Raw genomic sequence first — 23,689 nt, forward strand, 5'->3', positions numbered from 1 at the left:
CCTATACCCTACACCCTACACCTATACCCTACACCCTACACCCTACACCTATACCCTACACCCTACACCTATACCCTACACCTATACCCTACACCTATACCCTACAACCTACACCCTACACCCGATACCCTATACCCTATACCCTACAACCTACACCTATACATATACACCAATACCCTACACCCTATACCCTACACCTATACCCTACACCCTACACCTATACATATACACCAATACCCTATACCCTATACCCTACACCTACACCCTACACCCGATACCCTATACCTATACCCTATACCCTACACCCTATACACTACACCTATACCCTACACCTATACCCTATACCCTACACCCTACACCTATACAATACACCCTATACCCTACACCCTACACCCTACACCTATACAATACACCCTATACCCTATACCCTACATCCTATACACTACACCTATACCCTACATCGTACACCCTACACCCTATACCCTACACCCGATACCCTATACCCTATACCCTACACCCTACACCCTATACCCTACACCCTATAACTATACCCTACAACGTATACACTATACCCTACACCTATACCCTACACCCTATACCCTACACCTACACCCTACATTGTACACTCTACACCCTACACATACACCTATACCCTACACCCTACAGCTACACACTACACCCCATACCCTATACTCTAAACCTACACCCTACACCTTATACACTACTACACCTATACCCTGCACCCTGCACATACACCCTACACTCTACACCTATATCCTACACCCTATACTCTACACCCTATACCCTACACCCTACTAGACCTATACCCTATATACTATACTATACACTACACCTATACACTACACCCTATACCCTACGTCGTACACCCTACAAATACACCATATACCTATACCCTATACCCTACACCCTACACATACAGCATGCAGCTATACCCTATACACTACTACACCTATACCCTACACGCTACACCCTACACCCTATATCCTATACCCTACACCTATACACTACACCTACACTCTACACCCTACTACAACTATACTCTACTAAACATATACCCTACACCTTACTACACCAACTACCTACTACCTCTACACCCTACACCTATACCCTATACCCTACACCCTACACCCTACACCTATACCCTACACCCTACACCTATACCCTACACCTATACCCTACACCTATACCCTACAACCTACACCCTACACCCGATACCCTATACCCTATACCCTACAACCTACACCTATACATATACACCAATACCCTACACCCTATACCCTACACCTATACCCTACACCCTACACCTATACATATACACCAATACCCTATACCCTATACCCTACACCTACACCCTACACCCGATACCCTATACCTATACCCTATACCCTACACCCTATACACTACACCTATACCCTACACCTATACCCTATACCCTACACCCTACACCTATACAATACACCCTATACCCTACACCCTACACCCTACACCTATACAATACACCCTATACCCTATACCCTACATCCTATACACTACACCTATACCCTACATCGTACACCCTACACCCTATACCCTACACCCTATAACTATACCCTACAACGTATACACTATACCCTACACCTATACCCTACACCCTATACCCTACACCTACACCCTACATTGTACACTCTACACCCTACACATACACCTATACCCTACACCCTACAGCTACACACTACACCCCATACCCTATACTCTAAACCTACACCCTACACCTTATACACTACTACACCTATACCCTGCACCCTGCACATACACCCTACACTCTACACCTATATCCTACACCCTATACTCTACACCCTATACCCTACACCCTACTAGACCTATACCCTATATACTATACTATACACTACACCTATACACTACACCCTATACCCTACGTCGTACACCCTACAAATACACCATATACCTATACCCTATACCCTACACCCTACACATACAGCATGCAGCTATACCCTATACACTACTACACCTATACCCTACACGCTACACCCTACACCCTATATCCTATACCCTACACCTATACACTACACCTACACTCTACACCCTACTACAACTATACTCTACTAAACATATACCCTACACCTTACTACACCAACTACCTACTACCTCTACACCCTACTACACCTATACCCTACTATACCCTACTACACCCTACTACACCGTACTACACCTATACCCTACTACACCTATACCCTACTATACCCTACTACACCCTACTACACCGTACTACACCTATACCCTACTACACCTATATCCTACTACACCTATATCCTACTACACCATACTACACCTATTCCCTACTACACCTATTCCCTACTACACCTATACTCTACTATACCCTACTACACCTATACCCTACTACACCATACTACACCTATACCCTACTACACCTATACCCTACTATACCCTACTACACCCTACTACACCGTACTACACCTATAACCTACTACACCTATATCCTACTACACCTATATCCTACTACACCATACTACACCTATTCCCTACTACACCTATACCCTACTACACCATACTACACCTATTCCTTACTACAACTATTCCCTACTACACCTATACACTACTATACCCTACTACACCTATACCCTACTACACCATACTACACCTATACCCTACTACACCTATACCCTACTACACCCTACTACACCTATTCCTTACTACAACTATTCCCTACTACACCTATACACTACTATACCCTACTACACCATATTACACCTATACCCTACTACACCTATACCCTACTACACCTATTCCCTACACCTAGAGACATCACGACTGATAAGACTCGACTGGGTGGAACTACATCTAGGGCCAGATTTCTGGCCACAGATCAAACCTAGTCCTAGACTAAAAAGCATGTTCACTGGAGAAGCTGGGTCTGGTAAACTGTCCCCCAGAGTGTAGACGACAGACTTTAGTTTAATAAACAGGTGAATAGTTGAAGGCTACTTCTTAACCATGTTCTGTATGTGTACATCCATGTATTGTACTATTGTGGTGTATGTTCATCCGGTTTGATGTGTTCTAGGTGAAAACGTGACACTACCTGCTCCTGAAGGTTAGGGTTAGTTGGTTATTTAGTTACTTACTTAGTTGCTTACTTAGTTATGGTGTTTATCTGTTCCGTTCATCGTGAGGAAGACAAGACACTACCTGCTCCTGAAGGTTAGCTTTAGTTAGATAGTTAGTTAGTTACTTACTTAGTTATGGTTATCTGTTTCATTCAGGTGGAGAAGACGAGACACTACCTGCTCCTGAGGGAGAAGCTAGAGTCCACCCTGCTGCTGGGTCAGGAAGGGTTGCTATCCTGTGTGTCTGTGGAGCAGAGTGAGTCCCCTCAGCCTTCCGAGGGCCACGCCCAGGACCTCAGTCTCAGCCCCACAGCTGACGCCCCCAATGAGAGGCAGAGGGAGCTAGCCGCTAAGGTTAGCGTCTATTCTTTAAAAAAAAAAAAAAAAAGTATTAGAATTTAGTTGTAACCTTGTTACTTAATAAATATTCCCGTTCTTGCTTACGAGCATAGCCGGGGGAAGATGTTTTGACTTGCATTGCCTGTATCTATAATCACATTTGTGTAGTGCTATACAGTTGAGCAGACACATTTTTCTGGATTTCCACACATGAGGATTTTTATAAACCTTTTATAAACACATTTCATGCACTTCTACATCATTTACAGGATAAAAGAAATTAGCAGAATATTTTTCAATACCACATAAATGGCCAAATGCAGGTTACAGTCTTATTCTAAAGTTGATTCCAATTTTTTTTCTCCCCCTCATCAATCTACATGCTATACCCCATAATGACATCACAATACCCCATAATGACATCACAATACCCCATAATGACAAAGCAAAAACAGGTTTTTAGAAATTTTTGCAGATTTATTAAAAATTAAAAACCGAAATAGCGTATTTACATAAGTATTCAGATCCTTTGCTATGAGACTCAAAATTGAACTCAGGTGCATCGTTTCCATTGATCATCCTTGATATGTTTCGACAACTTGATTGGTGTCCTCCTGTGGTAAATTCAATTGATTGGACATCATTTGGACAGTTTAATCTCAATCTCTTCATTCAAAGACTCAATCATGGACACACTTACTGACAGAGTTGCAAAGAAAAAGCCATATCTCAGACTGGCCAATAAAAAGATAGGCAAAAGAACACAGACACTGGACAGAGGAACTCTGCCTATAAGGCCAGTATCCCAGAGTCGCCTCTTCATGGTTGACATTGAGACTGGTGTTTTGCGGGTACTATTTAATGAAGCTGCCAGTTGAGAACTTGTGAGGCATCTGTTTCTCAAATTAGACACACTAATGTACTTGTCCTCTTGCTCAGTTGTGCACCGGGGCCTCCCACTCCTCTTTCTATTCTGGTTAGAGCCAGTTTGCTCTGTTCTGTGAAGGGAGTAGTACACAGCGTTGTACGAGATCTTCAGTTTCTTGGCAATTTCTCACATGGAATAGCCTTCATTTCTCAGAACAAGAATAGACTGACGAGTTTCAGAAGAAAGTCCTTTGTTTCTGGCCATTTTGAGCCTGTATTCGAACCCACAAATGCTGATGCTCCAGATACTCAACTAGTCTAAAGAAGGCCATTTTTATTGCTTCTTTAATCAGAACAGCAGTTTTCAGCTGTGCTAACATAACTGCAAAATAGTTTTCTAATGATCAATTAGCCTTTTAAAATGATAAACTTGTATTAGCTAACACAACGTGCCATTGGAACACAGGAGTGATGGTTGCTGATAATGGGCCTCTGTACGCCTATATATATATATACAGTACCAGTCAAAAGTTTGGACACACCTGCTCATGCAAGGGTTTTTCTTTATTTTTACTATTTTCTATATTGTAGAATAATAGTGAAGACATCAAAACTATGAAATAACATATATGGAATCATGTAGTAACCAAAAAAGTGTTAATTAAATCAAAATATATTTTATATCTGAGATTCTTCAAAGTAGCCACCCTTTGCCTTGATGACAGCTTTGCACACTCCTGGCATTCTCTCAACCAGCTTCACCTAGAATGCTTTTCCAACAGTCTTGAAGGAGTTCCCACATATGCTGAGCACTTGTTGGCTGCTTTTCCTTCACTCTGCGGTCCAACTTATCCCAAACCATCTCAATTGGGTTGAGGTTGGGTGATTGTGGAGGCCAGGTCATCTGATGCAGCACTCCATCTCTCTCCTTCTTGGTCAAATAGCCCTTACACAGCCTGGAGGTGTGTTAGATCATATACAGTACCAGTCAAAAGTTGCCAGGAGTGTGCAAAGCTGTCATCAAGGCAAAGGGTGGCTAAAAATACAGAAAAACCCTTGAATGAGTAGGTGTGTCCAAAGTTTTGACTGGTACTGTATATATACAGTACAGGCTACAGAGTAAAAAGTGACACTGACTCAGCCTGTGATGAAGATGAAGCATGGCGGATGTGTTTGTGTCAATATCTGAAGAAAAGTTACTTTGAAAAACAGTGCTGTTCGCTCAGAATCGCTCAGAAGTTGTTGTGGGGGAAAGAAAATGGTTAGCTTCTACAGACAGACTAGGCTTCTCTTTTCAGCAGTAGGTTTTCCAAACAGTAGACCTACGATTTTCTTTTTGAAATTTGTAAAAGGCAAACTGACAGTCGCAACCAACCATAGAAATGTAATCCATAGATGGCTGTTCCCATTCAAGTCAGGACTGGCTGTTCCCATTCAAGTCAGGACTGGCTGTCCCCATAAGAGTCAGGACTGGCTGTTCCCATTCAAGTCAGGACTGGCTGTCCCCATAAGAGTCAGGACTGGCTGTTCCCATAAGAGTCAGGACTGGCTGTTCCCATAAGAGTCAGGACTGGCTGTTCCCATAAGAGTCAGCACTGGCTGTTCCCATAAGAGTCAGGACTGGCTGTTCCCATTCGAGTCAGGACTGGCTGTTCCCATTCGAGTCAGGACTGGCTGTTCCCATTCAAGTCAGGACTGGCTGTTCTCATTCGAGTCAGGACTGGCTGTTCTCATTCGAGTCAGGACTGGCTGTTCTCATTCAAGTCAGGACTGGCTGTTCCCATAAGAGTCAGGACTGGCTGTTCCCATAAGAGTCAGGACTGGCTGTTCCCATAAGAGTCAGGACTGGCTGTTCCCATAATAGTCAGGACTGGCTGTTCCCATAAGTGTCATGACTGGCTGTTCCCATAAGAGTCAGGACTGGCTGTTCCCATAAGAGTCAGGACTGGCTGTTCCCATAAGAGTCAGCACTGGCTGTTCCCATAAGAGTCAGCACTGGCTGTTCCCATAAGAGTCAGCACTGGCTGTTCCCATAAGAGTCAGCACTGGCTGTTCCCATAAGAGTCAGGACTGGCTGTTCCCATAAGAGTCAGCACTGGCTGTTCCCATAAGAGTCAGCACTGGCTGTTCCCATAAGAGTCAGGACTGGCTGTTCCCATAAGAGTCAGGACTGGCTGTTCCCATAAGAGTCAGCACTGGCTGTTCCCATAAGAGTCAGGACTGGCTGTCCCCATAAGAGTCAGGACTGGCTGTCCCCATAAGAGTCAGGACTGGCTGTTCCCATTCAAGTCAGGACTGGCTGTCCCCATAAGAGTCAGGACTGGCTGTTCCCATAAGAGTCAGGACTGGCTGTTCCCATAAGAGTCAGGACTGGCTGTTCCCATAAGAGTCAGCACTGGCTGTTCCCATAAGAGTCAGGACTGGCTGTTCCCATAAGAGTCAGGACTGGCTGTTCCCATTCGAGTCAGGACTGGCTGTTCCCATTCGAGTCAGGACTGGCTGTTCCCATTCGAGTCAGGACTGGCTGTTCTCATTCGAGTCAGGACTGGCTGTTCTCATTCGAGTCAGGACTGGCTGTTCCCATAAGAGTCAGGACTGGCTGTTCCCATAAGAGTCAGGACTGGCTGTTCCCATAAGAGTCAGGACTGGCTGTTCCCATAATAGTCAGGACTGGCTGTTCCCATAAGTGTCATGACTGGCTGTTCCCATAAGAGTCAGCACTGGCTGTTCCCATAAGAGTCAGCACTGGCTGTTCCCATAAGAGTCAGCACTGGCTGTTCCCATAAGAGTCAGCACTGGCTGTTCCCATAAGAGTCAGCACTGGCTGTCCCCATAAGAGTCAGGACTGGCTGTCCCCATAAGAGTCAGGACTGGCTGTCCCCATAAGAGTCAGGACTGGCTGTCCCCATAAGAGTCAGGACTGGCTGTCCCCATAAGAGTCAGGACTGGCTGTCCCCATAAGAGTCAGGACTGGCTGTCCCCATAAGAGTCAGGACTGGCTGTCCCCATAAGAGTCAGGACTGGCAGCCATTGGTAGTGTACCCATGAGTTTAACAGTCAAAGTACCAGGGTTAGAGGTCCCACATTCCTTCTATGGATTATATCCATGGCCATAATGGAACAAGCTGTTCTATATTTGGTGTGTGTGCTGCTCAGATTGTGTCCTTCCCAACTGTAAAACCTACTTAGACACTATTTATCCTTTGTAGCTAAATTATGCCTTCTTGTGTGGTATTTTGAATTATTTTATTCATGTCTGTTCAGACAGGACAAATTACATTTTGGGGGTAAATTATATATTTTTTTATATCTACATTTTGGACAAGATTATTTTAATTAATCAGCCGCAGCACCCCTCAGCACCCTTACTTCCTGTGGCTATGCTTGAGTGTCCCTTTGAAATGTGGTCTGTGGCCCACTTAAGCCTTCTCCTTAGGTAACCGTTTCTGAGTTTTTTTTTTTTTTTTGTAAAGCCCATTGCTCTGAGACTTAAAGCTTTATTTGTCTCTACCACTCACCAGTGTCTACGGCTACTCGCCCACTCCTTCAACAGAGAGTACAGCCACGTGTGTGTCAGCGCCAGTGAAAGCAAGGTAGACTTCCTTCCTGTGTCACTTTACTATGATGGGTTTTCATGTCTGTATACGGTTTGAAGTTACTTAGATGTGAGGAAATTACGAGTGGGGATATGACGTGTTCGTTTTTCTCAGTGAACTTTTTCCAGACAGTGTTTTGACATGCTGTGTGTGTGCGTGCGTGTGTGTGTGTGTGTGTGTGTGTGTGTGTGTGTGTGTGTGTGTGTGTGTGTGTGTGCATTTTGACATGCGCTTGTTTGTGTGTGTACATGTACGTGTGTTTGTGTGTGTATGTATGTTTGTGTGAATGTGTTTGTGTGTGTGTGTTTGTGTGAATGTGTTTGTGTGTTTGTGTGTATGTATGTTTGTGTGAATGTGTTTGTGTGTTTGTGTGTATGTATGTTTGTGTGAATGTGTGTGTGTGTGTGTGTGTGTGTGTGTGTGTGTGCATTTTGACATGCGCTTGTTTGTGTGTGTACATGTACGTGTGTTTGTGTGTGTATGTATGTTTGTGTGAATGTGTTTGTGTGTGTGTGTTTGTGTGAATGTGTTTGTGTGTTTGTGTGTATGTATGTTTGTGTGAATGTGTTTGTGTGTTTGTGTGTATGTATGTTTGTGTGAATGTGTTTGTGTGTGTGTTTGTGTGTGTGTATGTATGTTTGTGTGAATGTGTTTGTGTGTTTGTGTGTATGTATGTTTGTGTGAATGTGTTTGTGTGTATGTATGTTTGTGTGAATGTGTTTGTGTGTGTGTGTGTGTGTGTGTGTTTGTGTGTGTGTGTGTATGTATGTTTGTGTGAATGTGTGTGTGTGTGTGTGTGTGTGTATGTATGTTTGTGTGAATGTGTTTGTGTGTTTGTGTGTGTGTGTGTTTGTGTGTATGTATGTTTGTGTGAGTGTGTGTTTGTGTGTATGTGTGTGTCTTTCCAGCTGTCTGAAATGTCCGTGACTCTGTTGAGGGAGTCGACCTCTGCCACGGCCCTCAACACCCTCACCCCGTCCTCGACGTGCCCTTCACTGGTGGAGGGATGCTACCCCAAGACTGAAACACTCAGGTCCGTAATAACACACTTCTGCCCACCGTTACACACGACACTAACAGACTCAGGGCTGACGCGGTAAGACTCATTTCTTGTGGATAGTTTCACGTCACATAGAATGGTTTTGGGATGCGAAAGACTAACGAGGAACTTTGTTCCCGGTGTGTGAGATTTTCCAATCACTGATCATTTGATCAGATCCTGATTTTTACAGGTGGGGAGGGAACATTCGGCTCATGTTTTAGCTGAGAGTTTCTGTTTAGTGGGGGTGGAGACTTGGAGACTCTGGTTAGTATCTCCAACATCTTCCCAGAACATAATCCAGCATCTGATACAATTATTAGATTTGAGATCTGGGTTTCTGAGATTATGGCAAGACTGAATTCGGATCAGATCTAAGATACTCCTGGCCTGCCATCACACGTAACACCTACAGACACCTACCAGAGGAGGCTGGTGAGGGGAGGACAGCTCATAATAATGGATGGAATGGAGTAACTGGGCTAGTATCAATCACATGGCAGACCTGGTGTTTGATGCCGTTCCATTTATTCCGCTCCAGCCATTGTTATGAGCCCGTCCACCCCATTTAATCCGACCATCGACACCTACTGGTACCTGTTATGAGCCCGTCCTCCCCATTTAATCCGACCATCACTGACACCTACTGGTACCTGTTATGAGCCCGTCCTCCCCATTTAATCCGACCATCACTGACACCTACTGGTACCTGCTATGAGCCCGTCCTCCCCATTTAATCCGACCATCACTGACACCTTCTGGTACCTGCTATGAACCCGTCCTCCCCATTTAATCCGACCACCACTGACACCTACTGGTACCTGTTATGAGCCCGTCCTCCCCATTTAATCCGACCATTTGTTATGAGCCCGTCCTCCCCATTTAATCCAACCATTTGTTATGAGCCCATCCTCCCCATTTAATCCGACCATCACTGACACCTACTGGTACCTGTTATGAGCCCGTCCTCCCCATTTAATCCGACCATCACTGACACCTACTGGTACCACATGGAAAACTTTTCTTCCTCCGTCTCTCCAATTAGAGCCACCAAGCTTCGCTCCCGATGTGCCAGCCCCAACCCTGACTGCTCACAGCGGGATGGAGAGGTCAAGAAGTCCCCTGGTGGGGTTGCCGCCCCGGAGGTTAAACCCAGGGTGCGCCGCTTTGTACCAGACATCCAAGAGATCCGGGTCAGGTGAGGAGGCCGCAGAGATTTATTGATTGATTGGTTGATTGATTGATTTATGGCTTAGTAGACTTGGTGGAATGTACCTCATCAAAGTGCTTTTCACACTACTGAGCCAAAATGTGTCAAGCTCTACTGAGCTGGCCTTGTTGCCTATCCACCATAGTTGCTGCTCACATCTTGAAAACGACAATGTGTAAAATAAATATAAAATATCAGAGCCAGGAAAGGTAGTTCGGGTCGGCATGATAGTGTGAAAAGTGAACAAGTGTAGTAACGATCTTGATCTTTCCACCAGCCCCATTGTGTCAAAGAAGGGCTACCTGCATTTCCTGGAGCCTCATACCAACGGCTGGGTGAAGCGTTATGTGGCGGTGAGACGTCCGTACGTCTACATCTACAATACAGAGAGAGACAGCGTGGAGAGAGCCATCCTCAACCTCTCCTCTGCCCATGTCAAGTACAGCGAGGACCAGCAGGCCATGCTCAAGGTTGGTACCCTTTTACGTGTCGATACACCTTTACCTGGCACCTTTACCTGGCACCTTTACCTGGCACCTTTACCTGGCACCTTTACCTGGCACCTTTACCTGGCACCTTTACCTGGCACCTTTACACATCTTTACACCCCGTTACCTGATACCTTTAGCTGAAACCTTCACACACCTTTACTTGACACCTTTACACATCTTAACCTGACACCTTTACACACCTTTACCTGACACCTTTACACACCTTTACCTGACACCTTTACACATCTTAACCCGGCACCTTTACAAACCTTTACCTGACACCGTTACACACCCTAACCTGACACCTTTTACAACACAATGTTTGAGGAGCGCCCTCCATCAACTGCTGTTTTCAGATCTCACCATACGTTTTTGATGTGATTCAAGGATGGACTCTTAACTGGCCAATCCAGAACAGTCCAGCATCTCTTCTTGAACCATTCCTCTGTGTTACCTTACGTGTGTTTGGAGTTTGTTTTCCTGCTGGAAGACCCAATGAAGACTTAGTTTTTGGACAGTGGTTTAAACATTGGACTCCAAAACACCTGATATTCTGCAGATTTTGTGACGACTTGCGCATTTCGAAAGGCCCTCAGTACCAAAGGCAGCAAAGCCATGTTTGAGTGTAGGTGGGGTGTTCTTTTCATTGAATGCTTCATTTGGTTGTCTGTAAACACAGCACTGATCTGTATTGCCAAAGCTCTCTAATTTTGTTTCATTAGTCCACAAAACATTTTCCCAAGGATTTAGGCTCTGGTACTGGGGACCTTGAACGTGTGCAAGACATCATGAAATCAGTAGATTATTAAGGGTTTTTGGAAACCAATGTTCAACCCAGTGTCCAGAAACTGTGTGTTTGTTGAAGTTTGTGGATTTTCCAGCAGGACAACAAACCTAAACACACATAAAAGCAGCGCTCTGGAATGGTAAAAGAAGAAAGGCTGAAATGTTCTGGATTGGCCAACGAAGAGTTCAGATATGAATCACATCCGTAATCTAGAGCTGAAAACAGCAGTTGATTGAGAGCACCCCTTAAACATTGAATAATTGGTGCAATTTGCTGCTGAAAAGTGAGGCAAATTGCCAGTAGAAAGGTGCAGGAAGCTCATTGATGGTACAAGAAACGCTTACCTGCAGTTATCTTGGCCAAAGGCTGTGCAACCAAGTACTAGCTCCAGGTATTTATAAATTAAAATGGTAATATTAAATTTACAAAATTACAATTGCCTCTGTAATGTTGAAAATACAATAACAATCTGTGGACAAAATGTTACAATTTCAACTTATTTTAAAAGAAACAAGGGTGCCAATATATTTGGCCACAACTAAACTCAGCAAAAAAAGAAACGTCCCTTTTTCAGGACTCTGTCTTTCAAAGATAATTCGTAGAAATACAAATAACTTCACAGATCTTCATTGTAAAGGGTTTAAACACTGTTTCTCATGCTTGTTCAATGAACCATTAATGAACATGCACCTGTGGAATTGTCGTTAAGACACTAACAGCTTAGAGACGGTAGGCAATTAAGGTCACAGTTATGAAAACTTAGGACACTAAAGAGGCCTTTCTACTGACTCTGAAAAACACCAAAAGAAAGATGCCCAGGGTCCCTGCTCATCTGCGTGAACGTGCCTTAGGCATGCTGCAAGGAGGCTTGAGGACTGCAGATGTGGCCAAGGCAATAAATTGCATTGTCCGTACTGTGAGATGCCTAAGACAGCGCTACAGGGAGACAGGACAGACAGCTGATCGTCCTCGCAGTAGAAGACCATGTGTAACAACACCTGCACAGGATCGGTACATCCGAACATCACACCTGCAGGACAGGTACAGGATGGCAACAACAACTGCCCGAGTTACACCAGGATCGCACAATCCCTCCAGCAGTGCTCAGACTGACCGCAATAGGCTGAGAGAGGCTGGACTGAGGGCTTGTAGGCCTGTTGTAAGGCAGGTCCTCACCAGACATCACCGGCAACAACGTCGCCTCTGGGCACAAACCCACCGTCGCTGGACCAGGCAGGACTTGCAAAAAGTGCTCTTTGGTTTTGTCTCACCAGGGGTGATGGCAGGATTCACATTTATCGTTGAAGGAATGAGCGTTATACCGAGGCCTGTATTCTGGAGCGGGAACGATTTGGAGGTGGAGGGTCCGTCATGGTCTGGGGCGGTGTGTCACAGCATCATCGGACTGAGCTTCTTGTCATTGCAGGCAATCTCAACGCTGTGCGTTACAGGGAAGACATCCTCCTCCCTCATGTGGTACCCTTCCTGCAGGCTCATCCTGACATGACCCTCCAGCATGACAATGCCACCAGCCATACTGCTCGTTCTGTGCGTGATTTCCAGCAAGACAGGAATGTCAGTGTTCTGCCATGGCCAGCGAAGAGCCCGGATCTCAATCCCATGGAGCACATCTGGGACCTGTTGGATCGGTGGGTGAGGGCTAGGGCCATTCCCCCCAGAAATGTCAGAGAACTTGCAGGTGCCTTGGTGGAAGAGTGGGGTAACATCTCACAGCAAGAACTGGCAAATCTGGTGCAGTCCATGAGGAGGAGATGCACTGCAGTACTTAATGCAGCTGGTGCCCACACCAAATACTGACTGTTACTTTTGACTTTGACCCACCTTTTGTTCAGGGACACATTATTCCATTTCTGGGAGTCACATGTCTGTGGAACTTGTTCAGTTTATGTCGCAGTTGTTGAATATTATGTTCATACAAATATTTACACATGTTAAGTTTGCTGAAAATAAACGCAGTTGACAGTGAGAGGACGTTTCTTTTTTTGCATGAGTTTATATGTACTGCATTTGAAAAGACTCACAAAGGATGTCATGTTTTTCCTCCTCTCTCTTCCTACCTACCCTTAAAAAGTAAGCTTGCTCTGGGGCAGCTAGCTGGTTTTAACATTACTGTACCTCTCCGTGTTTCCCCAACAGTCCCCAAACACGTTTGCTGTGTGTACAGAGCACCGCGGTATACTGCTCCAAGCCAGCAACGACAAGGAGATGCACGACTGGCTCTATGCTTTTAACCCACTCCTGGCTGGATCCATCAGGTAACATTGATGATACACTAAGGTTTTTGGTTTTTCCCCTTAATAGTAAATAATTAAAGATAATGAATTGAATTTGTATAGCACCTTTCTACCAACTAAGGTACTCAAAGTGCTTTACATAGTATTAGGGAAACTCACCTCATCCACAACCTTCACTCTTACTAACATTGGTTTTGCTTATAGCGACTATTTTGAAGAACGTTTTAATTACAATGATAGTGATCGTATGTGTTTAAAAAAAATAAAAGACTTTAGTTACACTGGGAAAGAGTGTCTGCTAAATAACTAAAATGTAAATGTAAACTTTATATCCCACTTGAATTATAACTTTAAAGGAGTTTTCTTTCAAATACTTGTTTCAATGTATTACATGTGGGCTTTCGCTAAAGACTGCCTCGGAAGTACCAATCAAAAACATCCGTTAGAGACAGACAGGTAGAGTGACGAATGAGGTGAGACCCTCACTTCCATAAAAGGAGCCACTCTCCCGCCCTCTGGTTATTCTCGCTTCTCTTCCTCATAAAAGAGTGTCACTACTCTAGCTCTCCTCATATCGACTAGATACCTGTTACCTGCTCACCTGCTACCTGCTCACCTGTTGCCTGCTTACCTGCTCACAAGCAAACTGTGAAGGATATTTCTGACGAGCGTAGGTTTTCAGACCCTGTTAAAAGGTTCAGTACTAACGGAAGATTTTTTTTCGAGTAGAAATTCCCTTTTCTACTTCTCAGTCTCCGTTGGTAACTAGCATTGCTGCTAGCTATTGAGACTCGGTTAGCCCACGCTGCAAGGCTAAGTTGGTTAGCTTGCTGAAAGGCAAGCTAACCTCACTAGCATACCCTACCCGCAAGATGGTAGCTTTGCAAGCTCCCTTTTTTAAGTCTAGTTAACATACGTTCACCCATTTTGTTAGCTAAACCAACCCTCTCTGCCTACACAGCAACATCTGTGCCTTTTCCTGAAGGCAAACTGTCATTCGGTTTCCTTGAGCTAGCACTCACGCGGAAAAACTGTCATTCGGTTTCCTTGAGCTAGCACTCACGCAGCAGTGGAAAGGCACATGAGAAAAGGGACAGACTTTTTGGAAAGACTCACTCCCTTAGGCTCTCTTCCCTCAGGCTCTCCTCCCTCAGGCTCTCCTCCCTCAGGCTCTCCTCCCTCAGGCTCTCCCTCAGGCTCCTTCTTAGGTTTTCAGCCAGGTCCAGAAGTCAGCAAGCCCTCCCTCTGGTCTCACTGACATACACAGAGCAGGGTGGTAATCTGTCTTTTGTCTGTGGCCCTGTTTCCCCTGTGCCTTTTTTTGCCTCTGACTGCTGTGGTGTGAGCTGTGGTGTGAGCTGTGGTGTGAGCTATCACAGTCAAGCTAGTTAAAGTATAAGCCACTCCGGTTTCCCACCAGAGGGCGCTGCAACTCTGAACCCTAACCACTCCGCTCCCTCATTCTACGGGAGGACTGGTTTCCAGGTTTCAGCCCTTTTTAGGATTCCAAGGGGCATTTTTTTCCTCCACTTGGCAAAGACGACTTGGCTCTGTTATGGAGATCAGCGAGTATAGTTAACCCTGACTTTACTTTCTGGATCTCAGGGAAAAGGGGAGTGGGCGGAACCCTCACAGCTGTCAGAGACCCAGACAGCTATCTCACAGGCGGCAGAGACCCAGACAGCTATCTCCCAGCTGTCAGAGACCCAGACAGCTATCTCCCAGCTGTCAGAGACCCAGACAGCTATCACCCAGCTGTCAGAGACCCAGACAGCTATCTCCCAGGCGTCCGAGACCCAGACAGCTATCGCACAGGCGTCCAAGACCCAGACAGCTATCTTCCAGCTGTCAGAGACCCAGACAGCTATCTCCCAGCTGTCAGAGACCCAGACAGCTATCTCCCAGCTGTCAGAGACCCAGACAGCTATCTCCCAGCTGTCAGAGACCCAGACAGCTATCTCCCAGCTGTCAGAGACCCAGACAGCTATCTCACAGCTGTCAGAGACCCAGACAGCTATCTCCCAGGCATCAGAGACCCAGACAGCTATCTCCCAGCTGTCCGAGACCCAGACAGCTATCTCACAGGCGTCCGAGACCCAGACAGCTATCTCCCAGCTGTCAGAGACCCAGACAGCTATCTCCCAGCTGTCAGAGACCCAGACAGCTATCTCCCAGCTGTCAGAGACCCAGACAGCTATCTCCCAGCTGTCAGAGACCCAGACAGCTATCTCACAGGCGGCAGAGACCCAGACAGCTATCTCCCAGCTGTCAAAGACCCAGACAGCTATCTCCCAGCTGTCAGAGACCCAGACAGCTATCACCCAGCTGTCAGAGACCCAGACAGCTATCTCCCAGGCGTCCGAGACCCAGACAGCTATCGCACAGGCGTCCAAGACCCAGACAGCTATCTCCCAGCTGTCAGAGACCCAGACAGCTATCTCCCAGCTGTCAGAGACCCAGACAGCTATCTCACAGCTGTCAGAGACCCAGACAGCTATCTCCCAGGCATCAGAGACCCAGACAGCTATCTCCCAGCTGTCCGAGACCCAGACAGCTATCTCACAGGCGTCCGAGACCCAGACAGCTATCTCCCAGCTGTCAGAGACCCAGACAGCTATCTCCCAACTGTCAGAGACCCAGACAGCTATCTCCCAGCTGTCAGAGACCCAGACAGCTATCTTCCAGCTGTCAGAGACCCAGACAGCTATCTCCCAGCTGCCAGAGACCCAGACAGCTATCTCCCAGCTGTCAGAGACCCAGACACCTATCTCACAGCTGTCAGAGACCCAGACAGCTATCTCACAGCTGTCAGAGACCCAGACAGCTATCTCCCAGCTGTCCGAGACCCAGACAGCTATCTCACAGGCGTCCGAGACCCAGACAGCAATCTCCCAGCTGTCAGAGACCCAGACAGCTATCTTCCAGCTGTCAGAGACCCAGACAGCTATCTCCCAGCTGTCAGAGACCCAGACAGCTATCTCCCAGCTGTCAGAGACCCAGACAGCTATCTCCCAGCTGTCAGAGACCCAGACAGCTATCTCCCAGCTGTCAGAGACCCAGACAGCTATCTCACAGCTGTCAGACCCAGACAGCTATCTCCCAGGCATCAGAGACCCAGACAGCTATCTCACAGGCATCAGAGACCCAGACAGCTATCTCACAGGCGTCCGAGACCCAGACAGCTATCTCCCAGCTGTCAGAGACCCAGACAGCTATCTCCCAGCTGTCAGAGACCCAGACAGCTATCTCCCAGCTGCCAGAGACCCAGACAGCTATCTCCCAGCTGCCAGAGACCCAGACAGCTATCTCCCAGCTGTCCGAGACCCAGACAGCTATCTCACAGGCGTCAGAGACCCAGACAGCTATCTCACAGGCGTCCGAGACCCAGACAGCTATCTCCCAGCTGTCAGAGACCCAGACAGCTATCTCCCAGCTGTCAGAGAGCCAGACAGCTATCTCCCAGCTGTCAGAGACCCAGACAGCTATCTCCCAGCTGTCAGAGACCCAGACAGCTATCTCCCAGCTGTCAGAGACCCAGACAGCTATCTCCCAGCTGTCAGAGACCCAGACAGCTATCTCCCAAGTACAAAAACCTCTCCTTTTCCTCTGCTTGTTTTTTTTACTGCGATTGGTTCATGCAACCGGGCTACTTCCTGCTCTACCTCCCCATCTCACAGGAGCGAGCGGCTGAGGAATTATCCTCAATGTAGCAGGGCCAAGCCAAGACATACCAGTGATGTTGTGGTCTTATTGGGCAGGATTAGGAACACTGCGTTGCAGTTGCTTCCTTCTTCCTTCGACTATATTGCCGGGTGTCTTATGTCATGGCGCTGGCTGCTCCGTTCTAAGAGAGCCCGCTTCCCGTATCTATCCAGGCTGACACTTACTGCAGCCTGGTAGAAGCGACGATCCGATACGGCTAGGAGAGACCACATCCTATAGCACGGTGACCATGCCGTTTGGGGTGAAAGAGCTGACACACCTAGGAAAGCTGGGTGATGCCATATGCCTTTCCCTTCTCATCTTTGAGCCCCTCGATGACCAGTGATTTTTTTTTTTTGTTGGCAGTTACAACCCTTCTTACAACCAGTCCAGGCAGCTATCATCATGCAGGGTTTATGTAGCGAACAAAACAATATTTTTTTTGTGTGCTTTTGCCACTTTCTCAGCCTGCCAAGGCCTCGACAGTGATACAGTTCATCCATAACTGTTGTGTCTTCTCTAAGAGGGGCACGTCATTAATGCTCAGTGTCTTAGCTTTTAGCTCGTCATGGGATGCAACTATTGTGCTTACAATCCTTTCACAGAAGCGTTTAGCCGCTGAAAAACGCGTAGACGTCATATCCCACCCTTGGCGTCCCTAGCGTATCGGTTGACTAGCGTTTTTCAGGTTAATTACCTAACCTCATTTTTATCCCGGGCCGACTTTTTTCCTATTGTCGCACCTTGGAGACTATGGCTTTTTTACCCTGTCGCTTTTTCCCTAGAAGGACATCCCTGTTGTTGTTCAGTGTGTGCAAAAGTGTCATACTCTTCGCCCATTGGGCTACCACCCTCGAGTGGGACTTTCTCTTTTTGACTGTATCCTGACGATTCATGGGGGATCAAAAAAGGAAAGGAGGACCAAGGCACTCTTCATATAATTAATTAAAATGCCTTTATTTATAGGGCATGTTCAATGGGAAACAAAGTTTTTTTTAAAACTGACGCGTTTCGGCTGCACGGCCTTCATCAGGGAGTACAAAGAAAAAATGATAAAACCATTGTATTTATCTTAGGAAGGACCCTGTACTTCACAGGAGATGACCTTATGGGACATGTCTAATTATGCTGAGACTGGAGCTTTGTACTGGGCTGTCCCTCACTTAGTTATGAGGTTTTTCCTGATGGGGGGGGGTTTGTCTTTGCACCTTCTTGGTGCTTATTCCCTTCGTTTCGGGACCTCTGAGTGTCGCTACGTTGGGAATTACCTGGCTTCGGAAAGCATATTTCTTGCGATCAGGGAGTTGGCCATATCCCTACATGATACATCTTAACAAGAGTATTTGAAGGAGAACTTGCATAACCCTTTTTCTCTGATAATATGAGTGAGATGTATCCTCGTATTCCCCATGCTTGCAAGAGCTTGGAGGAAGACAAGCATGCTTGAGAATAACCACAGGGTGGCTCCTTTTAATGGAAGTGAGGGTCTCACCTCATTCGCCACTCTACCTGTCTGTCTCAAACAGACATTTTTTTGGATTGGTACTTCCAAGAGTAGGCGGTTCTTAGCGAACCCCCACAGGTGATATATCTCTCTCATATTATCAGAGAACCGGTGTTTACGCAAGTTAAGCAACATCTACTGTATGTTATTATTCATATCTTGTGATGCAGTAAATATGAAGAATGGTTGGTATTTTGAATCAATATACAATATATTCTCTCCCCCTTTTGTCTCCACCAGATCAAAACTCTCCAGAAGGAGAGCTGGACAGATGAGGATGTGAAACAAACAATCGAACGACAACACGTCTTATAAAAGAAGATTAGAAAACATTAGAACGCAAAGAGACTAACCTGTATATAAATCCCAGATACCTGATTACTCCTATGCTTATCCTACCCCCCCCTCCATCCTACACTAGTAACCTGCTCTTCCTCCTTCTGCACACGCTCACTTTATCACAAGCTGACCACCTGTGTATCTGAGGCCTCCATCATCGTTGTGTGTCTGTCAGGCCTGTACCGCTGTCTGTCTGTGTGGGCTTTCTCATCTGGGTAATCCCCTCTCCAAGGTCTGTGTCCCAAATGGCACCCTATTCCCTCTATAGTGTGCTACGTTTGACCAGGACCCATAGGGCTGGTCATAGCTACTGTATGAATAACCCATAGGGCTCTGGTCAAAACTAGTGCACTATATAGGGAATAGGGTGCCATTTGGGTCAAAACTAGTGCACTATATAGGGAATAGGGTGCCATTTGGGTCAAAACTAGTGCACTATATAGGGAATAGGGTGCCATTTGGGATGCTGCCCGAACCTCGTCCTTACCTTTCGGAGCTGGTGGAACGGAGTAATGGGTAGTTAGTTACCAGTTCCTTATTTTATAGACTTACATTGTGATGTACTGTATGGTAGACATCAGCTTATTAAACGACAAACATTTATTTCCTTCAGGAAAGAAAACAAATAAAATCAGGAGTGTTGACAGTAAATGGTTCTGTCTGAAACGACGCTGTTTACAGTGGGTGCTTTTGTTCACATCACTACATTACTGCACCTCAGCTTACCTTACGGGACAAAACGGAGATGGAAGTATTACCATGGAAATAAGAGTACTGCTGACTCCAGAAACGTGGTCTTGGTTATATTGCTTCTCTTATTGTTACTCATACAATGTTTAAAAAATAAAAAATAAATAAATAAATAAAAACAGGTTAGTATTCAAAGTAAACACATTTTCACCAAACTAAGGTTTTGTCAGTTCTGCTAAAATATAAGGCTGAAAAAAATTACAATTGACAGTTAAGTTTAATGTATCTCTTCTGTTTACTTTTCTCTTTCTTTCCATACCAGCTCAGCTCTGTTGGACAGAGTAACTCTTTCTGTCCCTATTCTCTTTCCATACCAGCTCAGCTCTGTTGGAACGGACAGAGTAACTCTTTCTGTCCCTATTCTCTTTCCATACCAGCTCAGCTCTGTTGGACAGAGTAACTCTTTCTGTCCCTACTCTCTTTCCATACCAGCTCAGCTCTGTTGGACAGAGTAACGCTTTCTGTCCCTATTCTCTTTCCGTACCAGCTCAGCTCTGTTGGAACGGACAGAGTAACTCTTTCTGTCCCTATTCTCTATCCGTACCAGCTCAGCTCTGTTGGACAGAGTAACTCTTTCTGTCCCTATTCTCTTTCCATACCAGCTCAGCTCTGTTGGAACGGACAGAGTAACTCTTTCTGTCCCTATTCTCTTTCCATACCAGCTCAGCTCTGTTGGAACGGACAGAGTAACTCTTTCTGTCCCTATTCTCTTTCCATACCAGCTCAGCTCTGTTGGACAGAGTAACTCTTTCTGTCCCTATTCTCTTTCCGTACCAGCTCAGCTCTGTTGGAACGGACAGAGTAACTCTTTCTGTCCCTATTCTCTTTCCGTACCAGCTCAGCTCTGTTGGACAGAGTAACTCTTTCTGTCCCTACTCTCTTTCCATATCAGCTCAGCTCTGTTGGACAGAGTAACTCTTTCTGTCCCTACTCTCTTTCCATACCAGCTCAGCTCTGTTGGACAGAGTAACTCTTTCTGTCCCTACTCTCTTTCCATACCAGCTCAGCTCTGTTGGGCAGGACAGAGTAACTCTTTCTGTCCCTATTCTCTTTCCGTACCAGCTCAGCTCTGTTGGACAGAGTAACTCTTTCTGTCCCTATTCTCTTTCCATACCAGCTCAGCTCTGTTGGAACGGACAGAGTAACTCTTTCTGTCCCTATTCTCTTTCCATACCAGCTCAGCTCTGTTGGAACGGACAGAGTAACTCTTTCTGTCCCTATTCTCTTTCCATACCAGCTCAGCTCTGTTGGACAGAGTAACTCTTTCTGTCCCTATTCTCTTTCCGTACCAGCTCAGCTCTGTTGGAACGGACAGAGTAACTCTTTCTGTCCCTATTCTCTTTCCGTACCAGCTCAGCTCTGTTGGACAGAGTAACTCTTTCTGTCCCTACTCTCTTTCCATATCAGCTCAGCTCTGTTGGACAGAGTAACTCTTTCTGTCCCTACTCTCTTTCCATACCAGCTCAGCTCTGTTGGACAGAGTAACTCTTTCTGTCCCTACTCTCTTTCCATACCAGCTCAGCTCTGTTGGGCAGGACAGAGTAACTCCTTCTGTATCATGACATAATGTAATCTCCCTGTTCCTCCTGATAAGTCCTGAGATGTCAACACACACATGTTACATCCCACGTGGCACCCTATTCCCTATATAGTGCACTACTTTTGATCAGGACCCTATGGGCTCTCGTCAATAGTAGTGCACTATAAAGAGAATAGGATGCCATGGGAGGATGCACCTACAGCTTGGCTACGAGAGAGAAGGGTTGGCATTAATCAAGTGATCACATGTTCACACTGGTATTCTGATAAAACCAGATGATGGTTTAGCTAATGCCCAAAGTAGCTCTGAAGGTATTTACAGTAACTATGAAGGTATCTACAGTAACTATGAAGGTATCTACAGTAACTATGGAGGTATCTACAGTAACTATGATGGTATCTACAGTAGCTCTGAAGGTATCTACAGTAGCTCTGAAGGTATCTACAGTAACTATGAAGGTATTTGCAGTAGCTATGAAGGTATCTACAGTAACTATGAAGGTATTTACAGTAACTGAAGGTATCTACAGTAACTATGAAGGTATCTACAGTAGCTCTGAAGGTGTCTACAGTAGCTATGAAGGTGTCTACAGTAGCTCTGAAGGTGTCTACAGTAGCTCTGAAGGTATCTACAGTAACTATGAAGGTATCTACAGTAGCTCTGAAGGTATCTACAGTAGCTCTGAAGGTATCTACAGTAACTATGATGGTATCTACAGTAGCTCTGAAGGTATCTACAGTAACTATGAAGGTATTTGCAGTAGCTATGAAGGTATCTACAGTAACTATGAAGGTATCTACAGTAACTATGAAGGTATCTACAGTAACTGTGAAGGTATCTACAGTAGCTCTGAAGGTGTCTACAGTAGCTCTGAAGGTATCTACAGTAACTATGAAGGTATCTACAGTAGCTCTGAAGGTATCTACAGTAGCTCTGAAGGTATCTACAGTAACTATGATGGTATCTACAGTAGCTCTGAAGGTATCTACAGTAACTATGAAGGTATTTGCAGTAGCTCTGAAGGTATCTACAGTAACTATGAAGGTATTTGCAGTAACTATGAAGGTATCTACAGTAACTGTGAAGGTATCTACAGTAGCTCTGAAGGTGTCTACAGTAGCTCTGAAGGTGTCTACAGTAGCTCTGAAGGTATCTATGGTAGCTATAAATGTCCCTACAGTAGCTACGTAAAAATAACATTTTAATGGAAAATCCTCCCAAATTTAACCTTAATTCATCTCTAAAGTCTAACGATTTTTCTTTGTATTAATATGTGATATATTTAAATATTTAACAATTTGATTATTTATTTCTGCGTGTATTTATTTACAAATACATTTATATTTCTAAAGTAGCTACAGTGCAACTTCAGTGCAAGCACTTTTTATTATGAGTTCGACTAACGTTTTGATAACATGACCTATGACCTCTACCCCCCCCCCCCAAAAAACCGAATTGATACAGGGCCATCTTCTATGTGCTATAGTATTGCAGCTATATGTTACTTGAATTAAACCATCAACATCGCATAGATTGATTTTTGAAGTGTTGTACCTGAGCTAATTGCAATCCGATTTCACTCATGCTACAATATTTTTAGAAGCTCGAGAGATTGTGAATGTAATGGAAATTAATTATGCTTTCAAACCCAAGATGGGAAACAGATGGGTGAACGGACAGTTACGATCCCGATCCCTTACGTTTGTGAATAGAATAAGGAAAATGAAAACAAGCTGTTTGTAGCACAATAGGGATAAGACAAGAAACAAGGTTTCTGAACAAGGATTTGTACATATGATGCAGTGCCTCTCTTTTCAGACAGTATATCTGCAGTCACCAGTTGCTTTGGATCTACTTCATCATGTCCCAAATGATTCCATATTCCCCGTGTAGTGCACTACTTTTGACCAGAGTCCTATGGGCCCTTGTTAAAAGTAGTGCACTACATAGGGCGTAGGGTGCTATTTGGGACTCTGTCATCATCGTGTGGCTGTTTTTGTCTAGCTAACCAAAATCTCTTTATGAACACAGTAGGCTAATATACATTGAGCTGCAAAAGTATTGGTACAGTGACAATTTTTTTGCTGATGTTGTTTTGGCACTGTACTCCAGCACTTTGAATTT

General features: G+C 45.3%; 1 protein-coding gene across 17 annotated transcripts in view; it reads left to right on the plus strand.

Moving 5' to 3' along the window:
* The window catches only part of kif1aa (kinesin family member 1Aa), a 137,642-nt gene extending 118,389 nt beyond the window's left edge, over window positions 1-19,253 (plus strand). For all 17 annotated transcript variants that reach the window (XM_029708274.1, XM_029708279.1, XM_029708280.1 and 14 more), the window contains 7 exons: window positions 3,303-3,500; window positions 7,874-7,945; window positions 8,857-8,981; window positions 10,033-10,185; window positions 10,475-10,667; window positions 13,633-13,751; window positions 19,177-19,253. In XM_029708274.1, the coding sequence (XP_029564134.1) occupies window positions 3,303-3,500; window positions 7,874-7,945; window positions 8,857-8,981; window positions 10,033-10,185; window positions 10,475-10,667; window positions 13,633-13,751; window positions 19,177-19,219 (903 nt within the window). In that variant the 3' untranslated portion in view covers window positions 19,220-19,253. The remainder of the gene's footprint in view (window positions 1-3,302; window positions 3,501-7,873; window positions 7,946-8,856; window positions 8,982-10,032; window positions 10,186-10,474; window positions 10,668-13,632; window positions 13,752-19,176) is intronic.
* Window positions 19,254-23,689: the final 4,436 nt, after the last annotated feature.

This window comes from Salmo trutta, chromosome 22 (assembly GCF_901001165.1).
Source record: "Salmo trutta chromosome 22, fSalTru1.1, whole genome shotgun sequence".
Lineage (NCBI taxonomy): Eukaryota > Metazoa > Chordata > Actinopteri > Salmoniformes > Salmonidae > Salmo > Salmo trutta.